The sequence below is a fragment of the Podarcis tiliguerta genome (assembly GCF_965153285.1).
Source record: "Podarcis tiliguerta genome assembly, chromosome: 5".
In the NCBI taxonomy this organism is placed as follows: domain Eukaryota; kingdom Metazoa; phylum Chordata; class Lepidosauria; order Squamata; family Lacertidae; genus Podarcis; species Podarcis tiliguerta.
The window spans coordinates 35,093,074-35,120,603 of record NC_139538.1 but is presented as its reverse complement, the minus strand read 5'-3'; the positions used below and the strand labels follow the sequence as shown (position 1 = coordinate 35,120,603).

The window sequence follows — 27,530 nt, the reverse complement described above, 5'->3', positions numbered from 1 at the left end:
GCAAACTGCTGCAGAAATGTGAACTAGATTTAGAATGATGATGATGATAATAATAATAATAATGATACTAAATAAATAAATATATATATAAAAACAACAACTTTTATTTGTATTCCGCCCTCCCTGGCTGAAACCGGGCTCAGGGCGGCTAACATCAAATATATAACATTAATATAAAATCAAACAATAATTACCTCCTAAAAACAAGTCAGGATCAAATTAAAATCTAATTAGATGGCTTTCTGCAGGGTTACGGCTGAGGGTGAGAAATTGAGGGAACTGAGAGTTATTCTTCTTCATTACATATTAATTCAAGCTCTGTAGCATGTCTCAGATACTATACGTACTAAGTCCTAGCCTCTGCCTGCCACCTCCACCAAGGGTTAATCAATGAAGGGTTAATCAAACATGTCAAGGGAAGACAGGCTACATTCTCATTTCAAGCAGGCCAGTCACTGGTTGTCCTCTATTGCCATGTGGACCGATGAGATAGGCATGAGAAATTCTTATCATTGAATGTCACACAGGATTTGATGGACATAATCTCCTTCATATCTGTAATGTGAGAAAACAAAACGGTGGATTATAAATTTACATCCCGCTTATTTACAGACTTGAGAAAACCACACAAACTAGAACGAAAATTTAAAAATGTGTTCTCTTTTTAGACATAAGTGCATTCAATGTACCTTCCTCCTTCAGTTATTTGGCACATATAATAAGAAAATATTTAAAGGCATTCTTAGAAAGAATTATACAGTTACAGTTATTTTTCCATGTACTGTATAAGACTAGTTTCCCCCCCTAAAAAATAACGGCAAAAATTTGGGGGCATCTTATACATGGATAGTGCCAAGGGTGGAATTTCTTAAATTGGAGTCCCCCCAAATGGGGGTATCTTATACATGGGGGCATCTTATAGACAGAAAAATACGGCAAATGTCGACCATGCAATACTAAGAATGCCTCAGTGAGGAACATGGTATGGGCTTCTCCAGTGATATCTTCTTTTTGGTCCGAAGTTGTTATTCACATGAATTTTGTAGTGGCGAAATCATCAATATTTTCAGATGTTCATGTACTTTTAAATTATATTTAGATGTGAATTTTGCAAGCCCTTATGGTTGCTAAGAGACTTTTACTTTTGAGCCTGGAAAGATAAATACCCACCATCTATTACACAACATTCTGAGGATCTCATGGCACTGGCCACAATAGAACATATTTCAATTTTTTGTGGATACCTTGCTGGATATTTGGAGGGCTTATTTTAGCTTATATGTTTAACTAAAATGTAAACACTGCTGGTTATTGTATTCAGAATGTGAACTGATTGTGGCTTATTTTTTTCTTCATTAAATTAGCAAATAAATAATAATAATAATAGGAAAAAAGAAAGGATTCTTAAATAGAAAGCTGCATTCCCACATTCACCCCCCCTTCCTTGTTTCTCCTTCCTTCCTTCCTTCCTTCCTTCCTTCCTTCCTTCCTTCCTTCCTTTCTTCCTTCCTTCCCAGCAGACTGTGGTATAAGAGTCTCTCTCGCCAGAGATCTGAACCATCTTCTTGCAGCAGGCCTTTGATATTAAGCCAAGGGCCACATTAAATTGAACTGAGGGCCACATGCAATGCTAGGCTCACGTATTGCCCACTCCTGATGTAAATAAAGAGAACCCTCACACAGAGACGCTGCCCTTTTGCTTATTATATCTTTTTAGAAGGACTGTTCACCATGACTGCTGAACACAGTGCCTCTGGCTGATCCTGTTGTATAACACAGTTCAACTACTCCCCATATTTCTTGTTGGAATTCAGGTCCTGAGGGGGAAACTTGGCCACCCACATGGTGCTTGCCCTCATAACCCTGCACAAAGCCCCCAGGATTCCTAAGAATGTGACTAGATCAGATGAATCAGCTTCTTCTTGGCTTCTCTCGCTACCTTTTAAAGGCACAGGAGCGCCCTGGTGAGTTAATAACACAAATGAATGGAAATAACATGGAAAAAGAATAGCAAAGAAAGATATTAATACATCTTTCCCCCCCTTTTGCTTTGGACTTCAGGAATGCTTTTGGAAGTTATGATTTTTATCAGTTAAGTTATTCCAGCATTCCTCAACCTGGTGCTTTCTTGCTGGCAGGTCACAAAACATCTGGAGGATTCCATGTTGGGAAAGGCAGACATATCTTCTCTCATTTCATATTCATGGACACACCGACATTTTCAAAATTGCATCTTGTTTTAATGTTGGAAGAGCTGGCCTGGGGCGGGGAAACACTTGAAGAAGAAGAAGAAGAAGAAGAAGAAGAAGAAGAAGAAGAAGAAGAAGAAGAAGAAAACGACAACATAGCTAAACAGGACCTCCTGTATGTGAGAGCCCTTTATATTATTTCTCAACTTTCTGATATGTCATATAAGGCTGGTGGAATATATGGGATTACTTTTTGCCTTTCCAGGAAAGGGTGGTATGTTGGTATAAGAAACAGACAATTATTATTGTGTATGGAGGGTTGCTTTTTTGTAGCTATCTTAAAATACAACATGTAATGTTCTCTGTCACAACAGGGGCTCACATCAGTGGTGAACCTTAGCACCTCAGATTTCAGTGGCGCCCTGTGCAATGCCCAAATCCACACACCCCCGCCTCTCACCTTCAGTTGGACTTCATAGCTGTGGCACTTGCTGCGGTGCCCCAGAAGCTCTGCCTTTGCCCACCGCTTGTGAGGAAGGCATGTTTGAAGTTGGCAAACCCCTTCATGAGCCTGTTGTTATAGTAGATAGTGCTTCTGACATAGATGTGCACACATGAGATCACACATGCATGCTCCTTGCTTTCTCCATTGATCCCTTTTGCAGCTTGCAAAACACTACAACTATCCCTGTTTACCAAGGCAGGGACAATCCTTATTTTTGTTACCTGTCCCTTGAGAGAAGAAATGGTGCCTATTTTGTCCGTATTTTGCCTTTGGGAGGAAATTATTTGTTTATTATTTCTACCCTACCTATCAGTCCTCAAAAGGGTCGTGAGGTGGCTTACATTTCAAAACGATGCAATGCTACGTTATATATTTGATGCATTAAAATAATAATAATAATAATAATAATAATAATAATAATAATAATAATTTATACACCAAATATATAAAATACATTAAAATACATTAAAAACACAAAATCAAATGATTAGTTTAAAATACAATTCAAATCACATTTAAAATCAAAATAAAATTAAGTGGGAACCCACGAATCATTACCGTAGGGGTAAGGAATTAAAATTTCACCAGGCCCGGCCACTCGTGCTGGTCCTTGAGGCCTGGGACCTCCAAAGCATTGTTGTTTGTGGACTGTAAGTTCCTCCACGGGGCATACCAGGAGAGGCAGTCCCGTAAGTATAAGGGTCCTAGGCCGTATATGCAATAAACATAGAAAATAAATGTTGTGGAAGCCATCCATGCAGTCTGTGGAGTATTTCAGGTTTCAGGCTCCTCCTTTGGGGTATCTAAGATTGCAATCCTGCGCACACTTACCTGGCATTAAGTCCCACTGAAATCAACAGGACTTACTTTCGGATTGCAGTGTGAAGGATTATGGTGTAGAAGTTAAATTTCTGAATATGGAGATGATTCCATCTTGATTCTAGCATGCACACATGTAAATGCTTGTCCATGGACACAAAATACCAGTCTGCTGCTTTCCTTCTAACTAACAACCCATAGCTGCTTATTCAGACAGTAAATGTTGCTCAACAGGTTGGAGTTGCAGCTGTTTTTTAATAGATAGTAAGTGTGGAAAGGTCCTGTTTGTATGTAGATATTCATATTTATTTATTATTACCTTCATATTCTACCTTTCCTCCAAGGAGTTCAAGGTGGCATACGTGGTTCCCTCCCTCTCCTTTTTATCTTCACAACTGCCCCCATGAGGTGGGTCAGGCTGAGAGACAGTGACTAGCCTAATACACTTGCTGTTTATTCCCAGCAACTGGTAGTCTGAGGTATACAACATTGTAAACTGCCTTGTGATCCTTGGGTGAAAAAATAATAATGATAATAATACTGCTTCTGACAATGAAGGTATAAGAACATAGCCACCACTGTAACATTTAGTTAAAATTTAATTATTTACAATTTTATATCCCACTTTTTAACCAGTAAACAGGTTCTCATGGCAGCTTATATAAATTTAAAAATGCACAATAAAACAAATATCAAAGCTAAATTTTTTTATATAAAAAAAAGTCAAAATACAGCAATCTACAGCAACAATAACCCAGCAGTCATTTTATGTCAGATAGAACTGTCTAAACAGAAACCTCTTAATTAGTCCCTAGAAAACACTTCTGTCCCAAAACACATGTTCTTCCACCATCGAGATAGAAAGACTTTGGGGCAGAAATCCAGCAGAAAGAGGCCCTTAAATTGAGGTTTGGCTTGCCACATTTTGGTAAACATGTGAAGTAAAACACATTGCCATCTAAAGAGCAGAGGCAACTGAAAGACATTAAATTTAAATTTTGCTGATTGCAGCCCTGAATACATAGCTTAAGCATCAATCTGGCTATGAGAGTGTTTTTTATTGGTGTGGCATCCAGAACAAATTTACTGAAATAATTGCCTTCCACTCCTTCATCTCTGCAACTGGTCTGCATGGAGACAGACAGAAAGACGAGCTTTGAAGTGTGTGAAACCACTTGCAGAGGTGGAGATGAGAACCGGCTTCAAACCCATTTCTCTCTCTCTTGTCTGCAGGGGCAGCAGCCTCAGGGCAAGGAGAGGCAGCAGCTTTCCTCACTTCATGTCCTGGGCTTCTTGGCAATGTGGAGACAGGTAATTACAGTATTAATTTTTTCTACGTGGGTAGATTGTGTCAGCTAGCACCCTGGGGCATTTTCAAAAGGTCACTGCACAGGTGTGCATCACTGCACTCAGCACTCAAGGCTTCAGTATGAGACAGGTAGGAAAGCCTATGACTGTGCTGTTAAATTCATAGTTAAATGATGATGGCATATTGCATAACCACATAAGAATGTAAGAGCCTGCAAGATGCCAATGGCCCATGGAGTTCAGCATTCTGTTCTCACCATGGCCAAGCCAACACCTGTGGGAAACCTGCAAACAGGACCCAAGCAGGACAGCACTCTCCTCTCCTGCGGTTTCCAATAACTGGTATTCAGAAGCATTCCTGCCTCTGACAGCCAATCCCATTAATGGAAGAACAAAAAGGAAGAATGACCCTCCTAGGAAGTAGGGTGGGAGACTGAATTCTGTTATAGCAGACATGTTCAACTGGTCGACCACGACCAACAAGCAGATTGGCAGTGTGCTCCAGGTTGATCGTGGGATTAAGAAAAGTGATAGTGTGTGTGCTCCTGATCAATCACGGCACCCTGTGCCCACTGTGAAAGCTAGTATTTCCTGCATTGGTGTCAGAGTGTTGTAAGGAGGGAGGACAGCGTACTGTGTTGTGATCGTTTTTATGTAATCTTCCGCCAAAAAAGCTCAACCACTCCGGGCAGTGGCGTAGCATGGGGGGTGCAGGGGGGGCCGGCTGCACCAGGCGCAACATCTGGGGGTTAGGGTTAGGGGGCGCAAATCCACGGGTTAGGGGGCGCAAATTACTTGCCTTGCCCCGGGTGCTGACAACCCACGCTACGCCACTGACTCTGGGCAATAATGACAATGGGTAGACCACTGCCAGTTTTATTATACAGTACTGGGAGTAGACTCCTGCCAACCTAGCAGTTTGAAAGCACCTCAAAGTGCAAGTAGATAAATAGGTACCGCTCCGGCGGGAAGGTAAACGGCATTTCCGTGTGCTGCTCTGGTTCGCCAGAAGCAACATAGTCATGCTGGCCACATGACCCAGAAGCTGTACGCCGGCTCCCTCGGCCAATAAAGCGAAATGAGCGCCGCAACCCCAGAGTCGGTCATGACTGGACCTAATGGTCAGGGGTCCCTTTACCTTCTTACTGGGAGTAGATCGCAGTCTCTAGAGAATTGGATGTACCTGACTTATAGCATTCACCATGACTTCATTGTCCCCGAAAGGTAGAGTCATCAGGGCCACAATGCTTCATCCCCATAGGTCATATGCTTGCATGGAGTTGCTATTTATTTGAAATATGTATCTTCGAAAGTTTATAGGGAAACAAATAAAACTATTCACATAAATACAGTAAAAAACAACTGCAAACAAGCCAATAAACGTAGCACAAAGAACAATATAATAGTCTGGAAAAGTCATCATCGTTGTCTTGCTTGCCAGGATGAAAGATACAGATATTTGTGTATATGGAAACCTCTGGTCTTTGTGTGCCTGGAAGGTAGACTACAGTACAAAGGTAGGAGTCACATTCACTGCTCTGCCTTCCTTTCCTCTGGCAGTGCCAATCATTGTGACTCCTGGAAGGTTCCCGACAAGGGAATGTGGCGCTAAGTCTGAAAAAGGGCCCTGACCCCTGAATTACATGGAACATCTTGGACCACTTTCACTAGTTTCATTGGGTCATACACAGAATAAGTTTGTAGTGGGTTATGTTTCCCCTTTGTATTCTCGGTTTCAAACACTTTTCTCTATGGGAAACCTTATTGTATAGAACTCTAGTAAGCTGAGCTCTCAAGTGAGGCATGAAACACAGTGATATTCACAACTCTTTGATCTGTGGATGATTGAGATTTGGGGTGGTGCTGATGAGGGACTACTGCCACCTGGAGGCTAGACCCAACCCTAGCAAACACTTGCAACCAAAATTACCTTTCCGTTTTGCTGTGGATGAGTGATACCCAAAGCTTCAGTCTGGAACATGATCTTTCAAAGCTCATTATTCATCCATCAAACTGAGCAGAGGACATTTCCTCTCCCGCAAGTTTATTCCCCCAGCTGTATCCATGTTGGTAATCAGGTCCGTTGTACTAAAGACTTAGGGCACTTTCTGACTGTCACTATTTTTGAGTGGGGTTCAGTCATGCATCAGCAAAGTCAGGTTGTTCAATTACAGTTTATTGGGAGAACCTGCACAACAAAACAACTCCCCCCAAATATCAGACTTCAGTGAGGAGCAAAGTGACAGGAAAATGCACTGGAAAGAGTGTTTTCCACAGGCACCATGTTCGAGACTCTTGCTTTTGATGCTACTCAGCAAGATGTTAATACAGTATATGCAGACTATCAATAGTCTACCTCTGATACAAAGTGCATCGTGCAATATTTAAGTATGAGCCATACCTAGCTCTTTAGGGTTTGGGTTTATTTTTAATCTGGTAATTTCTGTAAGAATAGAGTTTCAGTACAACCAAAGGGCAAAAATTTGTTGTAATGTGCGTGGGAAGCTAATGCATTGCCACAGCAACCACTTCAAGCAATTTTTAGCTTCACCAACCAGAAATTATGAGGTCAGGCTTCATAGTTGGAGTCTGGAAGATGAAGAACTAATTATTTAATTTGCTTCTCAATTTGTCTTTTTAACCACAAAGAGATGCACAAATTTTTATTTATTTCAATAATAATAATAGAATTATAGAGTAGAGTTGGGTCATCCAGTCTAACTCCCTGCAATGCATGAATCTCAGCTAAAGTACCCATGACAATGGCCACCCAACGTCTGGGTTCGAGTCCCACCTTCCAGAACAGGAGAAAAGAGCTTTGTTCCATCTTCCATGTGAACAATAAATTAACCTATCACTCACAGAATCATAGAACCAATGCATTGTAGTTTTGGAAGGAACCCCAAGGCGCATTTTTATTTCCAGGCACAGGTTGAGCACACAAAGGTGTGCCTGGAGGCGGTTGGAGGATGGATGGCGGCTAATGGATTGAAGTTGAATCCTGACAAGACAGAAGTACTGTTTTTGGGGGACAGGGGGCGGGCTGGTGTGGAGGACTCCCTGGTCCTGAATAGTGTAACTGTGCCCCTGAAGGACCAGGTGCGCAGCCTGGGAGTCATTTTGGACTCACAGCTGTCCATGGAGGTGCAGGTTAATTCTGTATCCAGAGCAGCTGTCTACCAACTCCACCTGGTACGCAGGCTGAGACCCTACCTGCCCGCGGACTGTCTCGCCAGAGTGGTGCATGCTCTAGTTATCTCCCGCTTGGACTACTGCAATGCGCTCTACGTGGGGCTACCTTTGAAGGTGACTCGGAAACTACAACTAATCCAGAAGGCGGCAGCTAGACTGGTGACTGGGGGCGGCCGCCGAGACCACATAACACCGGTCTTGAAAGACCTACATTGGCTCCCAGTACGTTTCCGAGCACAATTCAAAGTGCTGGTGTTGACCTTTAAAGCCCTAAACGGCCTCGGCCCAGTATACCTGAAGGAGCATCTCCACCCCCATCGTTCTGCCCAGACGCTGAGGTCCAGCGCCGAGGGCCTTCTGGTGGTTCCCTCATTGCAAGAAGCAAAGCTACAGGGAACCAGGCAGAGGGCCTTCTCAGTAGTGGCGCCCGCCCTGTGGAACGCCCTCCCATCAGATGTCAAAGCGATAAATAACTACCTGACATTCAGAAGACAACTTAAGGCAGCCCTGTTCAGGGAAGTTTTTAATGTGTGATATTTTAGTGTATTTTTGGTTTCTATGGAAGCCGCCCAGAGTGGCTGGGGAGGCCCAGCCAGATGGGCAGGGTACAAATAATAAATTATTATTATTATTATTATTATTATTATTATTATCTGCACATCTCTGTGTGTGCGTGCAGCAAGTTCATCCCATGTTCAGTATATCTCCAACCTGTCTGAATTCTGACTTTTTGAGTGGAAACAAACATTTAGTAGGGATGTTAGGATTCTGGAAAAGCCAAGAATTCAGTAGCAAATTTGCAATTCCATCTATATCAGAATTGCACTGGAGTATAATTAAGTTCCCTGGTTGTGGCTGCTGTCACATGCAGACATCTTCTAGGAGCCATTGGTGACTGCTGAGTGCTGCAGGGTGGGGACCAAAGTACCCTAGAAGGAGCACAACATGTCCCCCACCAGAGGTACTACCCCTCCTAGAACCCCGTGTTTTTCTCAGCTGTACATCCCACTGTGTTAACTGTGGCTTATTCCTAGTTGAGTGGGCAAGGGACTGCAGCCTAAGGCAGCTTGCTTGGCACCCATTAAATAAAGACCAAGTCCCATTAGAGTCATTAGGAAATTATTCTGAGTAAATATGCTTAAAGTAAAGGTAAAGGGACCCCTGACCATTAGGTCCAGCCGTGGCCGACTCTGGGTGTTAAGTTGTGGGCAAACATGTCAGACGACACAGCGATTCTTTAAACAGCTCTTCTTTATTCAGATGCCAGAACAGAACAAGGCTGAGGAGCTCCGTCAGCCTGCTTATATAGAGCTCCAGAACAATGCAACTGTTGCCATTTTCTAAAACTATCCAATCACTGAACGTCACTTTTCGATCCTTCATTTGCATACAAAACTATCCAATCACTGAACGTCACTTTTCGATCCTTCATTTGCATACAAAACTATCCAATCACTGAACGTCACTTTTCGATCCTTCATTTGCATAACTATCTACAGTATCCCCCTGCTGCCCAGGGTGAGAACTTCAGTACATAACACCTCTGGTTCGGCAGAAGCGGCTTAGTCATGCTGGCCACAGGACCCAGAAGCTGTCTGTGGACAAATGCCAGCTCCCTCGGACTATAGAGCAAGATGAGCGCGCAACCCCCCCCCCCCCGAGTCGTCTGTGACTGGACCTAACGGTCAGGGGTACCTTTACCTTTACTGTTAGTTGTGACCCAGCAATGAGTCCCAGCTCACCAGATTGAAAGCGAATGAGGCTGCAATCTTATGTCTGCTTATCTGGGAATAAGCTCCATGGAACTCAATGAGACTTTCTTTTGAATAGACATGTGACTTAGACTGCAGAAGTAACCCCAGTTGTCTGGAAGTAAGTCACACTGAATTCAATAGGCGTTATTTCTGAGTAGACATGGTGAAGACAGCATGTGCCCTCTCATGGTAACTATGAAGAATGACACTCCTCTGAGTAAGATAGCACAGTCTATTATTCTACATAAAAACTACAACACATATTTATTTTCTTGCATTTATACCCCACCTTCCTTTCACTGATCAGACCCAGACATCAGTTTCACCAAGGTTATCCTCACTTATGTTTCTGTAAACCAATAGATAAGAAGCAGTTTTTAAGATATTGGACAGTGCTCATAGATTATTCCATGTATATTCTAGACTGGTAAAACTGAAGCAGAAGTAAGTTTAAAGGCCTTTAAAGTGACCACAAGATTATCCCATATAACTCATGTAAGAGTCATGCATTTTCCATCCTTCACTTGAGCAATGTGACTTGACCCTACCCTACTTCCTTCTTTAAACTGAGGACCAGCAAGACCTGCTAAAGCTGCCAGCCAGCTAGGCATACCAACCTGCCTACACTTTGTTTTATCTAAACCAAATTTAATGTGCAAAAGCTTTATCTTTTAAGGTGATACACAATTCCATATATAAAAACAGTTCCAATACAGATGCAGACTGGGATAAAGATATTCCCTCTCCAAGCTTCATCTCATTTGTCAATCTGATAAGCATCCCCTCTATTCCTTCATCCAAGCCATTTATAAAGAGAGAAGCTGCCCCAGGTATGTTAGTAAAGTGAGGTACAAGAGCCAAAAACATTTTTCTTTTTTAATGCAGATGACCAGGGATCAGCTGCAGTTCTGCCCAAGAGTTATGTGGGAGAATTAGCTCTTATCTTGGAAGTGAGGACTCGAAACAGCTGTTAGGTTTTTTAAAAAAAAATTAACAAAATTTATTTACATACTGCTTACTAGAACAAAAGCAATTTTAAAACACACGTAAGTACTAAAAACACGTGCCAAATCAATATGATAACACAGGCAACTGTTCTACCAGTTATGAACTGCCTTATGATTGTCAAAGGAAACAACAGGTTTTTCCCTATTCTAGGCCCGTCAGGGACTTCCAGGATCTCTGTCAGAAATGTTTGCTTGAGATGCAAGTCAGCATTTGTAAGGACGAATGGGGCAGAATCGACGAAATGCTGTGGATTCACAGCTGATCCATGGTAGGTAACGGAGTTGAGGGAGCCAAGGGAATCACCGCACAAAGCAAAAAGCCTCGGCTAAGGGATCGTCGTGTGACATTTTGCTTTAGGCGAAAGCTGCATGATTCAACCCCCGCGAGCAGAAGGCAGGAGGAAAAAGAGCCGGGAGCGCGCAGACCGTAGGAATGTTCACAGCAAAGCTGAACAAACTACCTTTCCCGGAAGCCCTCGCTTTCCCGGCTGCTTGCCCCGCCTTCTCCGAGTGCATGCTGGTTAAGACAGTCACTGGCTCGGCCACTCCTTTGTGAGACGGGGCTGCAAAAACTACCCCTCCCAGCAGCCGAGGCGGCGAGGGAAGATTCCTGCGCATGGCTGTTGGCGCCCTCCTCCCTGCCTCTCCTGCAGTTGCTGTAACCGATTTGAGTATCCCGAGGTGGTTGCGCGCGGAGCCGCGATGGGTCAGCGGGGCGGGACGGACCCTCGGGGCGCAGGTGAGGCGCGGAGGACACCGGAGCCGGGCTGCTGTTCTGCGGGGAGGGAGCCAGGGCTGCTCGGAGCAATGCTGGCGGCGGCAGCCGTTGCCATGACAGTTGTGTCTGGAGGTTGGGTGGAGCTGCTGTGCCCGGGGGCAGCAGGGGAGGGGGCAGCCTGCCCACCCCCCGGGAACCTCCTATTGGACGCACACCTTAAGGCCGGGCCGGACCTGCAAACCCACGAGCCACTGAGTCAGGATTCGGCTCTCGTGTCTTTGCAAGACCATTCATAAATTCGTAGGAAAGAGGCTCCCCCCCGCACCCCACCCTCTTTACGGTCGGGGAAGACGGGGAGGGGTTGCCTTGGGAGTTGCAGCCTGCGTCGCGCTTGCTATAAAGTTATTCTGCATGGAGATAGAGGTGGACGACCTCTCGTGCTCCAGAGGGATTGGTTGGTGTAATCTGTTTAGGTTTTGCTCTCTTAAGGGGCTTGGTCACGCTGAGCAGTAAACTCCTTCGCTTGGGCTTTACTCCCAGTGGCTAAGTTGCTCTAGAAACTGTAAAATCAGTTTTGGCCACCTGTTAAGTGTGCGTTCATAAAATAGGGTGATGGTGTGTTTATCCCACCTTCCCTCCAAAGAGCTCAGGGTGAGAAACCTGGATATGGGCTTACCCACCTCATCCTCACAACAACCCTGTGAAGTAGGCTAGGCAATAAGAGAAGAAAGCGGGGGAGTGGAGTAACTGGGCCCAGGTTACCTGTGGCACCTAATGTGTTGTCCATGATATAAGTAGGCCAAGTCTCTTTATCTCGAAGAGGGTAGGGCTGCCTGTGGAAACTATTATTTGGCATTTATGGTGCCGTGTAGTCATTTCACAGGGGCTTTACAGTAATAACTGGTTGCATTTTTGTTTTTGTTTTTGTAAATAGTTTAAGTGACCTGTAGAAGAGAGCACGTTTTTAATTACTTTGTAAGAAGATTGGTGAATGGGTGTTGTGCTGATCTTCAGCCATGGCCCACCTGAGGGAATTTGCCAACCAGGTAAGTGAGAACTGGAGGCTCTTTTTGAATAAACTTAGGGCTTGTCTACACTCCCACTTGATCAGTGCCTAGAATGCATGGGTCCAAGTAATTTCTGCCTGTCTCTTCCTTTTTAGGCACGGGTGTAAGAGGTTTTGCCTTTGCCCCACCATTTGTTTCTGGAAAACCCACAATTTAGCACTAAATCAGAACAATCCACAGAAAACCCAATTGCCATTTGTTCTGATTCAGTGCTAAAATGCAGGTTTTCCCAGAGCAAAGCCGTAGGGCAAACGGAAGTGTGGATGAACCCTAAATTAAACTAAAGCATACTTCCCATGAAAAAGCTACCATACTATATGAGAAATTGACTAAAGGGAAGGCATCTAAGGTCACTGTAGTGTTGAATGATTTGTCAGTTTTACTGATATCAAAATGAATCAATAGAAAGGCAATGCCTCCAAAGGATACTGTGAATTTTATTTTCTGAACAGTTTTCCATGTAGCCAAAAGGATATGTTAAGGTTATTACTGTATACTGTTTTGTAAAAAAACAAAATAACAGTACCACTTTCAGATGTTGCCTCTTTTTTGCTATTTGGTGCAGCAGCACAATTTGCTGATTGTGCCCAAGTGTAGAATTTAGTATAAGGCACCACACTTAGTATTCTTAAAATCTTTGCTTCCGTTGCATATCTGGTCTTTCTGGCTTGGTAGCCCTGGAAATCTTTTGAAGCTGAAGGAAGGAAACAGGATTTTTCTTGACTTCTCCCTATGATTACATCACCTAACTTCAGGATCTGGTGAAACATATCTCTGCCTTCATCTGCACCAGAGTGGAGGGCAGGCCAAACACAGATAGCAGGATTATGGAGCCAGTACCAAGATCCTTCTGCTCAGCTGCATCTAGGAGGAGTTAGTGGTGTGAATGGAGTGAATGGTTGTAGCTGCTGAGAGAGAGAAGGAGAGAGGAATAGAAGGCAAGAGTGGTGGAAAGGCAGAATCATAGCACTGTAGAGTTGGAAGGGACCCTGAGGATCATCTAGTCCAACCCCCTGCAATGCAGGAATATGCAGCTGGTCCATACAGGGATCGAACCTGCAACCTTGGCATTATCAGCACCATGGTCTAACCAACTGAGCTATCCAGGCCTGGAGACAAAAGGTGACAGAACAAACCCAGCAAAGAAGAGGGTGGGGAGGAGGGGCTTGGAGCAGTAACCCGACTCAGGAAAAGCAGGCAGATGAGCCAAACCTAGAGTAGAAAGAGAGTTGATGGAGATTAAAGGGCCTGACTGAGAGGCTAGGCTTGGAAAGAGGGATTGCCCTTGAGACTGTATAAGGCAGCGCTCTGTGCTCCTAAACATTTGCATAATGACTTGTTCTCTTGAAGCACATTTGGTCATTTTAAAAATGGAACATATTGTTCTACCTGGGTCCAATGTTTGTTACAGTGGTATCTTGGTTTAAGAACAGCTTAGTTTATGAACAACTTGGATTAAGAACACTGCAAACCCGGAAGTAGGTGTTTTGGTTTGTGAACTTTGCCTTGGAATAAGAAGATGTTTCGCTTCCTGTTGAGTGTGTTCCATTTGTAAATTGAGTCCCTTGCTGCTATGGGAAAGCACACTTTGGTTTAAGAACAGACTTCTGGAACGGATTAAGTTCGTAAACCAAGGTACCACTGTACGTGGCAACGATGAGAGGTCAGTAGCCAAGGAGTATATTTGAGGGAAAGCAGCTGAGCAGTGTCAAGACCTGACAGACAGGCAAGAAGGACCATTGAGGTCACTACTGAAGGCATAATTTTTCAAGGTTCTTGTTTCTATTATTCTGTGATCAGGATACATTATTTGGGTGATTCATCCAATTTGTTGGCTTGGCTGCATCGTGCTGCATCCTCATAAGTGACCTATTTGATGAGTCTTTATTTGCCTGTTATTTTTCATAACAGATCATAACAATTTCCTAGGATTCCTTCTCTGACGTCTTTTCTCTAGCTCATGAGATGTTGGCTTACTTCAGCCTTCCCCAAGCTGGTGCTCTGCAGATGTTTTGTACTACAGCTGCCATCAATCCCAGCCTGACCAGTTGTAGTCCAAGATAACTGGAAGGTTGAGGAAGTATGGTTTATTTCCTCTCAGTCTCTTGTGCTCTAGCTCTCTCCTGCCCCCCTGTTGCTCACATTTCACTTCACTAAATTGCCAGCAGGCATTCTTTCAGAGGCCTGTGCTGTTTGGGTGTTGCTATGGAGACAGGAGGATGTTTGGTTGCCCTCTTCTGTTCTGTTGACTGAGAACCCTATTAGAGTGGGGCTGAACTCAAAGCATGAGGCCTGCTCATACTTTGAGCGGGTAACTGCCGTCCTTGAGTAGGAGAGGTTGTTTATCTCTCGTACCCCGTCCAAAGGTTTCTTAATGGCATCTTATCAGTTTAATTACTAAAGATAAGAGGCTGTTGCTGGGAAGAGGCTGGGAAGAAGGGGAACTGAAACAGGTGTGGTCCTTTTCGATGACAGATGTATAAGCGAGTGTACTATTTCTTCCCTAAGCAGCGCATGTACACACACACACACACACACACACAGTGTGGAAAATCCATTAACAGGGACAGCTTGTAATCCGTGCTTCAAAAAACAATTCTGCACTGAAAAAAAGTTACACTGGTATAAGCTAGTTTTCATCTTTGGTGTAATTACATTATTTTTTTCCATCAAAGGTACTCCTAAGCACCGTTTACTAGAGCTTATCTTGGTTATAGGGCAGAGAAGATAGGTGCTGGGGTGGTCATGACATTAAAGCCTCTCCCCAACTTTTCTAGTATTCTTGTGGTGTCTGAGGCAAACCCTGGAGAAATAGCAACCCTTCTTAACTGTCATTGTGGGGTGAGGCTTCTCAGATTGATTGTGGCTCACTCTCATTGCCTTTGTGATGGGGCAGCTTTGTGTATATGTTTTGGAAATGAAATCCTCTTACCAACTTTCTGGTATCTCTGCTGCTGTCATCCCATATCAGGTAACCCTAACAAATTTATGATGGTATAAGCTTTTGTGGGCTGGAGTCCACTTCATCAGATCACTTCCACACTTATGCCATAAGAAATTTATGAGACATTTAGGTTGTGCAGAACTTGTGTTCTTTTTGCTATAGCAGGCTAACACAGCTACCCCTCTAGATGTTATGAATGCTAAGTTATTTTTAGCTCTTCTGTTTAGTGTTTTCTAACCCTAACAGGAACCATGGTAATGTGGTTCAGTGTTATCTCCACATTGCAGAGAGATACTAGCTTGCTTAAGGTTACCTAGCTGAGTGTGTGAATTAGGCAGTATTAAAAGCAGGCTCTTCCTGGTTCATGATTCATTCTTGGGTCCCTTTGACGCACTAGATACAGATGGACAGGCATACTCTGTAATAGTTTGATAGCGCTGGATTGTATATCTAAATGACTGTCTAGTTTCCAGTACCTGTCTTTGACATTTCAGATGCTGTAAGCTGACTGTATTTCAGTGGTTGCAAAAGCTTCAGGTCACTTTAAGGCTCAGGTTCATAGTGCAAGAATGATATAAATATGTGTGTGGTGGGGAGTGAGGCCTACTAAATTCCTAAAGTCTTGTTGGTACCACAGTGGAAACCCATCAGATTTCAGCAGATCTTAATTATATTCCAGTTCAATTCTGATATAGGTGGAATTGCAAATTTGCTACTGAATTCTGGGCTTTTCCAGAATCCTAACATCCCTACTAAATATTTTTTCCCCGCTCTGAAAGTCAGAATTCAGACAGGTTGGAGGTATACTGAACATGGGACCAACTTGCTGCACATACACAGAGGTGCAGATGATAAGCCTTTAGGGTACTTCTATCATGAATAACCCTTGTGTCATGCTGGGCTTGTGGCATGGCTTTGGTGTTGGCCTGTCAGGTACATTAGGGCAGCAGTTCTAAGCAAGTCTACTAGGAGCAACTTCTAATGAACTCACTAGGACTTTTTTCATGATGGAATGAGTTTAAGAATGAAGAAAAACCCTGCTCAGTCAGATTAAACATCCAGACCACCGAGCCTGGAATCCTATACCAGAAGTGGTCAAGCAGCAGCTTTCAGGAAGCCCACAAGCAAGTGCTGAAGGGACTAACCATATTCTGTTGTCACCACTTCCTAGTAACTGGCATTGGGAGACACATTGCCCCATGAACATGAAGGTTCTGTGCAGCTATTACTTTAGTTCATAGTTTTATCCTCCATTAACTAATCTACTCTTTTAAAGCCATCAGAGCTAGTGGCGATCACAAAGCCTTGTGTTAGTGAATGCCATAAGTTAACGATGTATTGTGTGAGGAAGTTATCTGTTTTCACTGTCTTAAATGTTTATACAGTAACTTTTATTTTATTTGGTGATCCTCAGTTGTCCTAGTATGGCAAAAAGAGCGAAATTTATCTATCTCCACATCATACATAGAGTTTTGGGCTGAGCTCCTGTTGACTTTATAATGAGAAGTGAGCCTTATGCTAGATGATAGAATGGCTCTAACAGATGAATCATTAAATCCCTGCTATTTATGATGATAGTTTATGAATTACCCACCTTTAACCCTAAGGTTCCAGGGCAGGTTAACATAAAGTGCCAAAGATTTTTTTTTTTGACTAGCTCTTTCTTCTTCTCTTCACCCATCACCCCATTTATTCCTACTGACTCAGCACTCTCGGGTTGATCCAGAGGAACTGTTCACAAAGCTGGAGAGGATCGGCAAAGGCTCATTTGGGGAAGTGTACAAAGGAATTGACAACCGTACCAAGGAAGTGGTAGCTATCAAGATAATTGACCTAGAGGAGGCAGAGGATGAGATTGAAGACATCCAGCAGGAGATAACGGTGCTCAGTCAGTGTGACAGTCCCTACATCACCCGCTACTACGGTTCCTACTTGAAGGTAACTGAAGCTACCAGGGCAAGCTGCATCACAGTGCTTGTGGGACAGCTACTAGCAAACTAGACTGCAATTTGTGTACTTAAACAAGGGAAATGGGTTTAGTTCACCCACTGAATCCATTTCTCCCCCCCCCCCCCGCCCCCCACCATAAAGTGTTCTCAGTGAGTCTTGTGGCTGGGACATCAGTGTGGCAGTGGGTGTGGAGGAGTGAACATGGTAAGAGGACTTCATTTTTGGAGGCTTCTCTCCTTGGTGCAATCAGAAATGTTTAACTAAAAATTCTTACAACTGGCATGTATTTAGTGACTTAGAAATTTGACTAATCTAAGTAAAATTCAAACTCCAAGAATTAAAGAGAAAACCCCTTCCCTGCTTATGAGTTGCAGACTCTTTATTAGTGTTGTCATGAGTTTGAGGATGCCAGAGTGTCATGATAATCAGCTATTAGCAAGATAAAGAAGCAAACTACAACACTGGGCAATCTCAATACTAGTTGCTAGTTTTGCAGTTGGGACATAAGTGTCCTGCTGGATCAGACCAATGGCCCATCAAGTCCAGCATTCTGTTCTCACAATGCCAGCCAGATTTTTATGGGAACCCTGCAAGCAGGACACAAGTGTAATAGCACTCTCCTGTTCCCGAGCAACTGGTTCTGAGGCATACTTTCTCTGATACTGGAGGGCAGAATATATCTGTCATGACTAGTTGTCATTGATCACATTTGAATTCTTTCCCACTCAACTTTTTACAACACCTAAGTAGCAGTGTAATGGAGAAAGCTGGGCCAGAACCATTCACCCTGACCTGCCACTCTTCTCAGGGTATTATTATTATTATTAATTATATAGAAAAGGATTTAGAGATGTCCTTTCACCACAACAATCTACAGGCTGAAATGGAACAGTCCACCAAAAGCTATAGCTTCTGATTACTCATGTAATTCAACTCTGAGAATAACAAAAAATATGATTAGATATGTCTAGATAATGTGGACTATGATGCTACCGAGCACTTCAGGTCTCATTGTGACATGCGAGAACTGAATGAGGAATACAGGGCTGATGTGTTTCTTCCGCTGTTTTTAAGGCAAAACCCAGAGTGGCCTTAATATTGAAATGACTGTCACTGCTTTCACACAACACCTTGTCTAATTTACAGGGCACCAAGCTTTGGATAATCATGGAGTACTTGGGAGGTGGCTCAGCACTGGATCTAGTGAGTACCTTTTTGTCATTCAGTTCAGATACCTTAACAAGATTCAGCCTGGAACATCGAATTAAAAGTAATTCCACATTGGTTTCATGAAGTACCATTTCAAATCCACATTCAGAACTGCCACACCCGGTAGACTCCCCATTGTATTCAAAAAAATACATTTGTGCCAAGTGGTTATGAATGAACAGCACAATACTTAATCAGTAATCAGAGCCCACCTTGGAGGTGCTGCCTGATCCTACTTTAGTTCATGTACAAGTTCATGTGTGCATAACTGCATTCTTCTTTTTTCTCTTTTCCTCTGATCTCCATGCAAATGGTTGTTCATCTAAGTTAAAGTTTGTTACACATGGAAGACTGAGGGACTTCGGTTTGAATGTATTAAATGTACCTCACTCCTTAACCGTCATTCCTACACTTCTCCTGTAGCTCAAGCCTGGACCTTTGGAGGAGACCTACATTGCCACCATTCTCCGAGAAATTCTAAAGGGTTTGGACTATCTTCACTCTGAGAGGAAAATCCACAGAGACATCAAAGGTCAGGCTTGCAAAATACACGTCTTTGGTTTTTTTCTATCAGTTCTCTTATGAGGCAATTGAAACCACACATACTTGCTTTCACCGACAATCTCAGGTGTCTATGTTAGAATTACCCCCCCCCCCATTTGCATTTCTGTGATCATTCCTTAAATCAATAAGTATGAATTCTGGCAGTAATTTGTGCACTTATCAGAATAGTCTGAAGACTATCGGGACCGCTAAGGCGGATTTAGTTCTATAGCCAGGCCTGAACTCAGACTGAGAAGGGTCTACATCAAAGGTGCAGAACAGATGATGGGAATTACTCTTCTGTATGCAGAGGGCTACAGGTTCCCCACCTATGGCCTAGATAGTAGGTATCCTCCAGGACTGCGTGCAGCTGCTTTGCTACTACTTTCTCCAGTAGCTTGGCTATAAAGGGTGGACTTCTTGAGGAGTGGCTGTACCATTAAGATATAGAAAAGGGACGTAAAGCAGGAGAGTGGGCTAAGAATTGAGAACAAGGTAGGGGTTAAACAAGCTTTGGTAGTTCATACAGGGTGAGAATATAACCTTTTTGCCCTATTTGCAAAGCCATAAGGGATTGGGCTTAGCAGTAGCAGGGAGGATCGAGCCAGCTTTCGGGATGTTCTGCCTTCCTTTGTGCAGTTGCTAAGGCACCGTTACTATCTTCCCCTGTACTAAACCAGGAATTAACACAAAACATGTTTGCCGGGGCTTCAGAAAGGCATCATTTCTTACTGCAAGCTAATTTATTGTATTCCCCTTTGATTCAGCTGCCTTTGTTTTTTTTTTTTTCTATGAACAGCTGCTAACGTGCTACTTTCAGAGCAAGGCGATGTGAAACTAGCTGACTTTGGTGTGGCTGGCCAACTAACAGATACCCAAATCAAGAGGAATACCTTTGTTGGGACTCCTTTTTGGATGGCACCTGAAGTCATCAAGCAGTCAGCCTATGACTTCAAGGTGAGCTGAGAGGAGCAGGTGAAAGCCTACTAGAACCCTAGCTCATCATTTCGAATGCATGTTAATTTGCCTTATCCTGTGTTCTGCCTACGTTAGAAAGAAAGGTGCATATAGGTGGGTAAAGTTTGCGTGTGCTTCTGAGTCTTGCTATACACATCATTGGTCACTTAGTGCCCCCTTCAGTTTTCTAGTGAAGGATATGCTTTCTAGGGGTGCATGTAAGTTTATGCACACATCTGCACAACTTTAAAGAAATCTGTTCAATGGGTTCTCCTGACCTTCTGTATTAGATTTGGGGAGGGCACTGGGTGCACGTGGGGGGAGGAGAGGTGGGAAAGTGCTGTCGTGCAATCAGGAATCCTTGCGCTAAGAGAATGTGTTAGTTGCATCCCATCCTAAAAGTCCAATTCATGATTAGAAATGCACCCTACTTTGACAGTGAAAAATACCCAGAACTATGGTGCAATCCATTAGGTTTAAAGCTGTATTTAAACAGTCAGTAATATGTATTTCTTTAAGACTTCGTACCTGCCTTTCACCACAAGATCCCAGGACAGGTTACAACAATATAATACACAGTGACAAAGAAACAAAGAAACTGTTTTGCTTCAACTGGTATTATCATAATTCCCTACATAAACATAATTTATATAATTTAAATGCTTGCTATTCACAAGTTGTGATCAGAGGTTAACTGCACACCCTGTAAAGGCAGCCACCTTTGTATTAGAAAATGAAGAGCACAAAAAACTTCTTGCACTTTACAAGATTTCAAATCTAAGAGATAGTTAGCTTAATTATAGGACTGCTTAATAAAAAATAAAAAAAACATATTTTAAATACATGTTTAATCTCCATGTCTTATTGCTGTCCAACCTACAGCAGTCTGACCTTCTGGATTATCTTGTAAATCGTAGGCTTAGTAAAAATGTTTTGCTCAGACACACCTATTCAAGAACTTCTAAATCTGTGTCAACCTGAAATAACTTTACCTTAGATGCCGTTTCATTTTAGACATATGGATCAAGGAGACGCCCACATGATAAGCACACAAGTTGTCACTCACTCAATCACATACAGAAGTCGGGTAATTATGGGAGAAAAGTGAATGATTTGAGTCTCTGGAGGAGTCCCCTTTTCCTGTGAATCAGCATCAGAGCTCAAGTCAATGAGTGTTGGCTTCTCTGTGCCATGGTAACACTGAGTGTTCAGAGATTGTTCTCGTTTTTCTTCCAGGCAGATATTTGGTCCCTTGGAATTACTGCTATTGAACTGGCAAAGGGAGAGCCTCCAAACTCTGACCTGCATCCTATGAGAGTTCTCTTCCTGATTCCCAAGAATAACCCCCCGACGCTGGAGGGACACCACAGTAAGCCCTTTAAGGAATTTGTGGAAGCCTGCCTTAACAAGGACCCCAGATTTGTAAGTGTTGCTCCAGCCTCTTCTCATAAGCAGAGCCTGAGTGTCAGGTCAGAAAACCTGGCAGCTGCTAGGTAGCAGAGCTCTGAAATGCTTGTCCTTGGAAATGAGCCCACCCATAGGAATGTGCAGAGTAGGCCTTAGTCCTGTTCAAATTTAAAAGACTCCTTGGAAAGTGGCAGTGGTAGCTGTCCACCTTTATGGTCTGGTCCCTGCTAGCTAAAACAGCTTGTCTCTTGTATTTGTGCAGAGACCCACTGCAAAGGAATTGCTAAAGCACAAGTTTATCACACGTTACACCAAGAAAACATCATTTCTCATGGAGCTCATTGACCGGTACAAACGCTGGAAGTCAGAGGGGCATGGTGAGGATTCAAGCTCAGATGACTCTGACATGTATGTATGTTTCCATTTTATTTTAAAAACATTTATAACCTGCTTAATATTTTTTGAACCTCTGAGACATTTGTCCTACTTTGAAAATCTTTCATTTCTTCCCCTTTCTCTGCAGCCGAATAATCAGGGTGTGATTGCCCAGTTGTCACTGAGAAAAGTTTCTGCAGATTTTGTATTTGTACCGATAAAGCCTGTAAGGTGGACCAGTAAGATTTTATGTAGCTTGTTGAGAAGTACAGATGGGCACAAAAAGCAATGCACGATTTGTCATGCTGGCTGCTTCCAGTCTTTAAATAATTGCATGGTGACATGGAATATATGAATACCCAGTTCTGGGCTATGAGTTTGGTATCTATTGGTACCAAGTACATTCTAGCCCCTTGATAATGGTTCGAAAATGCAAACACTGAGTTTGCGTTGAAGTAAGATTAAGCTGGAAAAGCCTGCCGTTGGGGAAGCCCTGCCCCTGCAAATCTTGGCACTCCTCTACCCAGTGTTCTTTGAATGAAATGCACTCTCACCCCTCTTGTTTCTAGTGATGGAGATGCAGATGAAAGAGATCAAGGGCCAATCTGGACTTTCCCACCAACCATTCGTCCCAATTCCTTGAACAAGCTGCACAAAGGGATGTCTCATCATGGGTCCCAAAAGGTCAGTGTGGTGTCCATTACCGCTGGGGAGCAGAGCCCTGAGCCAGCAGTGGTCACTCTGAGGGACTGAGCAGCCAGTGTGCGCGAATTGTAGTGTTTCTCCCATTAACCCTGATACTGTCAGAGCAGAACACATCTTGCTTTAGATTTTGGAGTCTGCCTGTTCTGCTCTGGTTTTTTGTTAACTCATGGAAGATTCCATTTAATGCAGTGGAGCTAGAATGGAGGTGAGGTTTGGGAAACTTTTTTTGGACTGGTGGACCAGATCATTATCTGTCCCCACCCGACTGACAGATGAGTTGTCCCTCCTACCTATCCAAGTTCCTTGTGCAGTGCTTCCTAACCACCCAGTAACCAGCTGGTTTCTAGGTGCTTGGGAACTGTAACGCACAAAGCTTTGCCAGCTGCCAAGTGCCAAGTATAGGGAAATTGCGAGAAATACGGTTGGCAAAGCTGCTTTCTGTAGAGATTGGCTGTGTGATTGAGTTCCCCACCCAAGCTGTGCCTCTACCTGCCCCACACCTGAAGTCACATCTGATGTCAGGCATGGGGCAGCTGGGCATGGTTTGAGGGAAATGGCATTGTTAAGACACATTGGGACCTGTAGCAGGTCAAATTTGGCCCATCCCTGATAAAGGAAGTTTGCTACAAATAGTAAACCTGCTGTTAGTTGCTGCTGCAAAATGGTGTAACACCATACTCTTTGCATGCAGGTTGCTACTCCTGCCTGTGCCATTTATCTGCCTTAGGCTTCTCCTAAGGTCCATGTAGGAGCTGCAGCACAAACTGGAAGATTCTTAACGGATGCTATATCTACTTTGTTTTTTACTGCTCCTGCTCGTGACGGTAGATTTATGTCGCTTGTCAAAGCAAAGCATTTTCATAGACAGGTTGAAAGAACTGTTCAGAGTCATATTCAATAGCATCCTTCTTCTCCCTCCTCCTGTTAGCCTGCTGAGCCTATCAAGCGGCAACCACGGTCTCAGTGTCTCTCTACTCTTGTACGTCCTGTCTTCGGAGAGGTGAGGTGGCAGGGTCTGAATTTCCCCCAATTATTATCTGTAACATATGAAGTGTTTCTCTGAGGATGTTGGGTTAGAATAATGAGTAGGAGCTGACAACCAAGTGATGGTAAGAAATGAGACCTTTCACACTTGTATGGTGATTATTAGAATTACCGGTAATCTTTTGCCCTGTTCTGCATCCTTATGATGTGGGAGGCAGCTTGAACTCTGCAAAAGAGGTTGATCCCTGGATTATGAGCCAGGATCTGTGAGGACAGCTCAAAGCCACTTAATTTGCACAGCTGATGAAGGGGAGAGTTATTGAACCAGACACATGTTAGGTGGTATAAGAGAACAATATATGGTACAGTGAGTAGGGATCAGATAGGAAGTAATATGTACACAAGGACACGACTGCAAAACATGCACACCTTGCTATATCCACAATGGATAGAGTTGTCCTCTGGCTTTCTGGTCTAAATTTGGTAAAATTGGGTCAGCAATTATGTAGCTGCATGTATTAAGAAAGCAATGTGTTGTTTAGCTGGAGTTGCAAGCTTCCCAGGGACACTGGGCATCACATAGTGAGTGAAGCAACTGGGTGCAGTATAGTGCTGGGTGGTTGATTGCATACTCTTGCCAACAGCCACAAGGCTGTTGGGGAGATTTAGTTCCATATATATGGCTTTAGGAACAGGGTGCAAATTTCCTGATATCTAGTGTGCTTAGTTATTACAGCAGTCGCCCGCTCCAGTGAGCCTCGTCCAGCTCCGAATCATTATGTGTCATTTGAGTTTGTCACTTACTGTAGCTTTAGGCACTTTTTACAGCTATGCAACATTGCTGTTGCTGCAGCTGATTAATTCTGTATTCTGCTTGTTCAAGGTACTGTTTAAATTTGGCACCATTACCAGCCATCAGCAATAGTATGTTAATTGAAACTGTCTTAGGCATCAATAGAGACCTTTCTGAGTTTCCCTCCTACAGGAGCTAAGTTGCAACTTTGTGTGTCCACTCAGCCTTGTCTAAAAGATTTCTGTGATGGGTGGTTGTATGTGTTTTGGGGAATCAGACCTATGCTCCAATAGGGGAAAGGCTGTTTGTGTGAGAGGTTATTCCTGTTTATTCCCCATTTCTGCCTCAGGCCCCTCCCACCTATGGAATGCAGCCTCCAAAGTTTGAATTCAGCCCTTGGCATGAAAGAGGTTCTCCACCCCTGTACTACTACGGCCTTCGCGGCTGTGGAACTGGCCCATATTCTAGAGATGCCTATTGTACTTCTTTATACAGCAAATGTTTTTGCCTCCCATGAAAATTGGCATTAAGGATTTTGTGCTGCTACTTAGAGCTTTCTAATGTCTTGGCAGCTCAAAGACAAGCACAAGCACACTGGAGGCAACGTGGGAGCCATGGAGGAACTGGAGAATGCCTTTAGCTTAGCTGAGGAGTCTTGTCCAGGAATCTCTGACAAACTAATTGCACACATGGTAGAGCGAGTGCAAAGGTAAAAGTTCTGAGTGTTGTTAATGTGACTATTTTTGGTGAGGATATGGGCTAGAATGAGTAAGAGAAGCCAATCCTACACCCTGCCCCTGTACACCTTTCTCTAGTGCTGCTGTTCTTAGTTTGGGCCCAAGATATAGCTGTTTGCTTAGGACCACATACTCTGCCCTAGGCAACTGTCTAGCATTCTGGTGCTTTGATTGGTGGTTGTGTGGAATGATGAAATCTAAATTATTATTATTATTAACAACAACAACTGTATTTTGCTCCTGTCCTTCACTATAAGGTCCCAGGGTAGGTTACATCTACAGAAACATAATACAGGCAACGACTGATTTACATGCGTCCAATTGATGTGTGTAAGACAGCGACCCAGAAGTGACTGGAAAAAGGGCCGAGCTTATGCATGCTCCACCATCGCATGCCAGGACCTGGAACACAATCCCCACGCAAATTGAGGGTTGCCTGTACAATGAAAACTTAACCCTCAAAATACAGTTATTGTGGGCCTATTAATTTGTTAGCACGTGGCCTGGGGCAAACATCTGCATCACCTGCCTGTTAAATTAGGACAGATGAGTTTTTGACAGGGTTGCTATTCCTTGTTTACGCTTGAATTTGAAGAAAGTTGGTGTGAGGCTGACAGCAAGAATTTACTATGAATAAGCCTGATGCATATCCGTTGTTCGGTCTCTCTCCCAGGTTCTCACACAGCAGGAACCACCTGACTTCAGCACGCTGAGGCATCATCTTTGTTACTCATTGAAAGGAGGGTGACTTTTCCCACCCCAGCTCCATAAGAACTGCATATTGAATCCATCGCCATCTGCTGTTGGATGTTAACATTGTGCTATGGATTCCCAGACATTTCAGAGCCTTTGTGTGTGTTTCATGACCACCCTGGATGGGATTTACAACACAAATGAACATGGACTACTTTGCAGAGCCCTAGGAGGGTAATTTCTACAGTGTACTTCATGGAGGTTTTTAATTATATCCCAATTTCTCTCAGGTCAGACCTTGTTTCAAAGCAAAATCCTGACTGCTGGAAAATGGAAATTCAGATAAACACATTCCAAAAGGGAAAAAGGTGGGACTGTGTAGCTCCCTGCTTTGGCAAGAGGTATGTGTGAACATTGTTCATCAGCAAGGAGGGATTATCACTACCCAGTTAGGTGGGCATATGCTGGTGCTACTCAACAAGATTTTTGCTTAGAGTTTCTCAACTATTAGAACAAGAAGATTGGCCTAACAGTTGCTGATACAGGTGAAGCTTGCCTTCTCCTTCTCCTGTCTGTCTACTTGCTCCTTTTGTGAGGTAGGTTTGACTGCTGCTTGCATTCTGCACTTAGCCCATGTTTCACCAGCAGCAGCTTGGAAAAGATGTGCTCCTACTCAATCAAGGCCTTTTGCTGCTACTTACTATCTTGAGTGTGAACACTCAGTATCATGGATACATTCATATCCAATTCAAATAGTTTATCAAGAGTATTATGCACTTGCTAAAGAGGGAGAGAAGCTAAATGCTTAACTACACCTACAGTGTAAAAGGATTGTGGTATATGTCTTCAAACTTCATGGAAGTTTGCTGTTCTCTGAAATGTGACTGCAATTCAGTTAAATTTAAATACATGTGTGGTGCCAACAGCTGGAGGAAGTTCTAGGTGATGTTTCTAAAACTTATCCTGTCTCTTCTGAACTGTTCATTCTATTGTGGACCTGAACAGTACTTCTGCCCAATTTATTTATGGCCATTATCTCTGGTTCTGGCTGAGAAGTAGCCTATAAATACCATAAGTATTTCAGACTTCCAACTAGTTCTTCCTCTTCAAGAATTGAAGGTCTAAAGTAGTCACACAAATTGACAGTAGTCATATTGAAAAGAGTCACTTCCTAAATGTGTAAAACCATTTAGTCATTGACAGTGGTATGGATCTATTCTTTTGATAGAGTTCAGGGGTGGAGGTGGAATTGCCTATTCTACATACCCTTGCAAGTAATGTTAGGGGGAAAGTAATGGAAATGCTCTTTTCTTGGTATTCATACTTTATGCTAGAACCGTGTCTTCAGAGCTGCAGTTGCTGCATTCTCAGTTTTGCTCATGGATAGCTGAGTTGAGAACATGGGCAGGAATATGAAGAATCCATTTTCCTTTACCATTATCCTCCAGGACTGCTTACAAAACATATGGGAATGATGTAGAAAGGAAAACAGGAAGCTGTGAAGCTGCTACTTTGTGCTGTTCATAAAAGGTACCTTGCATTTAACTCACAATAAATCACCAGTAAAGCTCTCACAGTGTCTCTAGTATTCAAAACAACAATGTCTTAGTTTTTCAAATGAGCAGTGAGAGGGATCTGCCACTTTCAATAAAACTAACTTGTCAAGTAAATGCT

At 43.3% G+C, this 27,530-nt stretch overlaps 1 protein-coding gene and 1 long non-coding RNA gene across 3 annotated transcripts; one reads left to right on the top strand and one right to left on the bottom strand.

Annotated features, from left to right (window-relative positions):
• Positions 1 to 91: 91 nt before the first annotated feature.
• On the bottom strand, positions 92 to 2,352 carry LOC310678794. The gene is made up of 2 exons (XR_014511975.1): positions 2,118 to 2,352; positions 92 to 555 (listed from the first exon to the last, which is right to left on the bottom strand). It is a non-coding gene; the product is annotated as an uncharacterized lncRNA (long non-coding RNA).
• An 8,970-nt stretch (positions 2,353 to 11,322) lies between these two features.
• STK25 (serine/threonine kinase 25) lies at positions 11,323 to 27,526 on the top strand. 2 transcript variants are annotated; one of them, XM_083443094.1, is made up of 13 exons: positions 11,331 to 11,513; positions 12,427 to 13,514; positions 13,667 to 15,012; positions 17,211 to 17,441; positions 18,600 to 18,656; positions 19,086 to 19,194; positions 20,005 to 20,162; positions 21,399 to 21,584; positions 21,832 to 21,977; positions 22,514 to 22,628; positions 23,578 to 23,649; positions 24,999 to 25,135; positions 25,837 to 27,526. In XM_083443094.1, the coding sequence occupies exons 5-13, from the start codon at positions 18,621 to 18,623 to the stop codon at positions 25,874 to 25,876; spliced, it is 999 nt and encodes a 332-aa protein (XP_083299220.1). In that variant the 5' UTR covers positions 11,331 to 11,513; positions 12,427 to 13,514; positions 13,667 to 15,012; positions 17,211 to 17,441; positions 18,600 to 18,620; the 3' UTR covers positions 25,877 to 27,526. The 2 variants fall into 2 exon arrangements, with proteins under 2 accessions (XP_083299219.1, XP_083299220.1); XM_083443093.1 differs by lacking the exon at positions 13,667 to 15,012 and having other exon boundaries at positions 11,323 to 11,513; positions 12,427 to 12,538.
• The last annotated feature ends 4 nt before the right edge of the window (positions 27,527 to 27,530 follow it).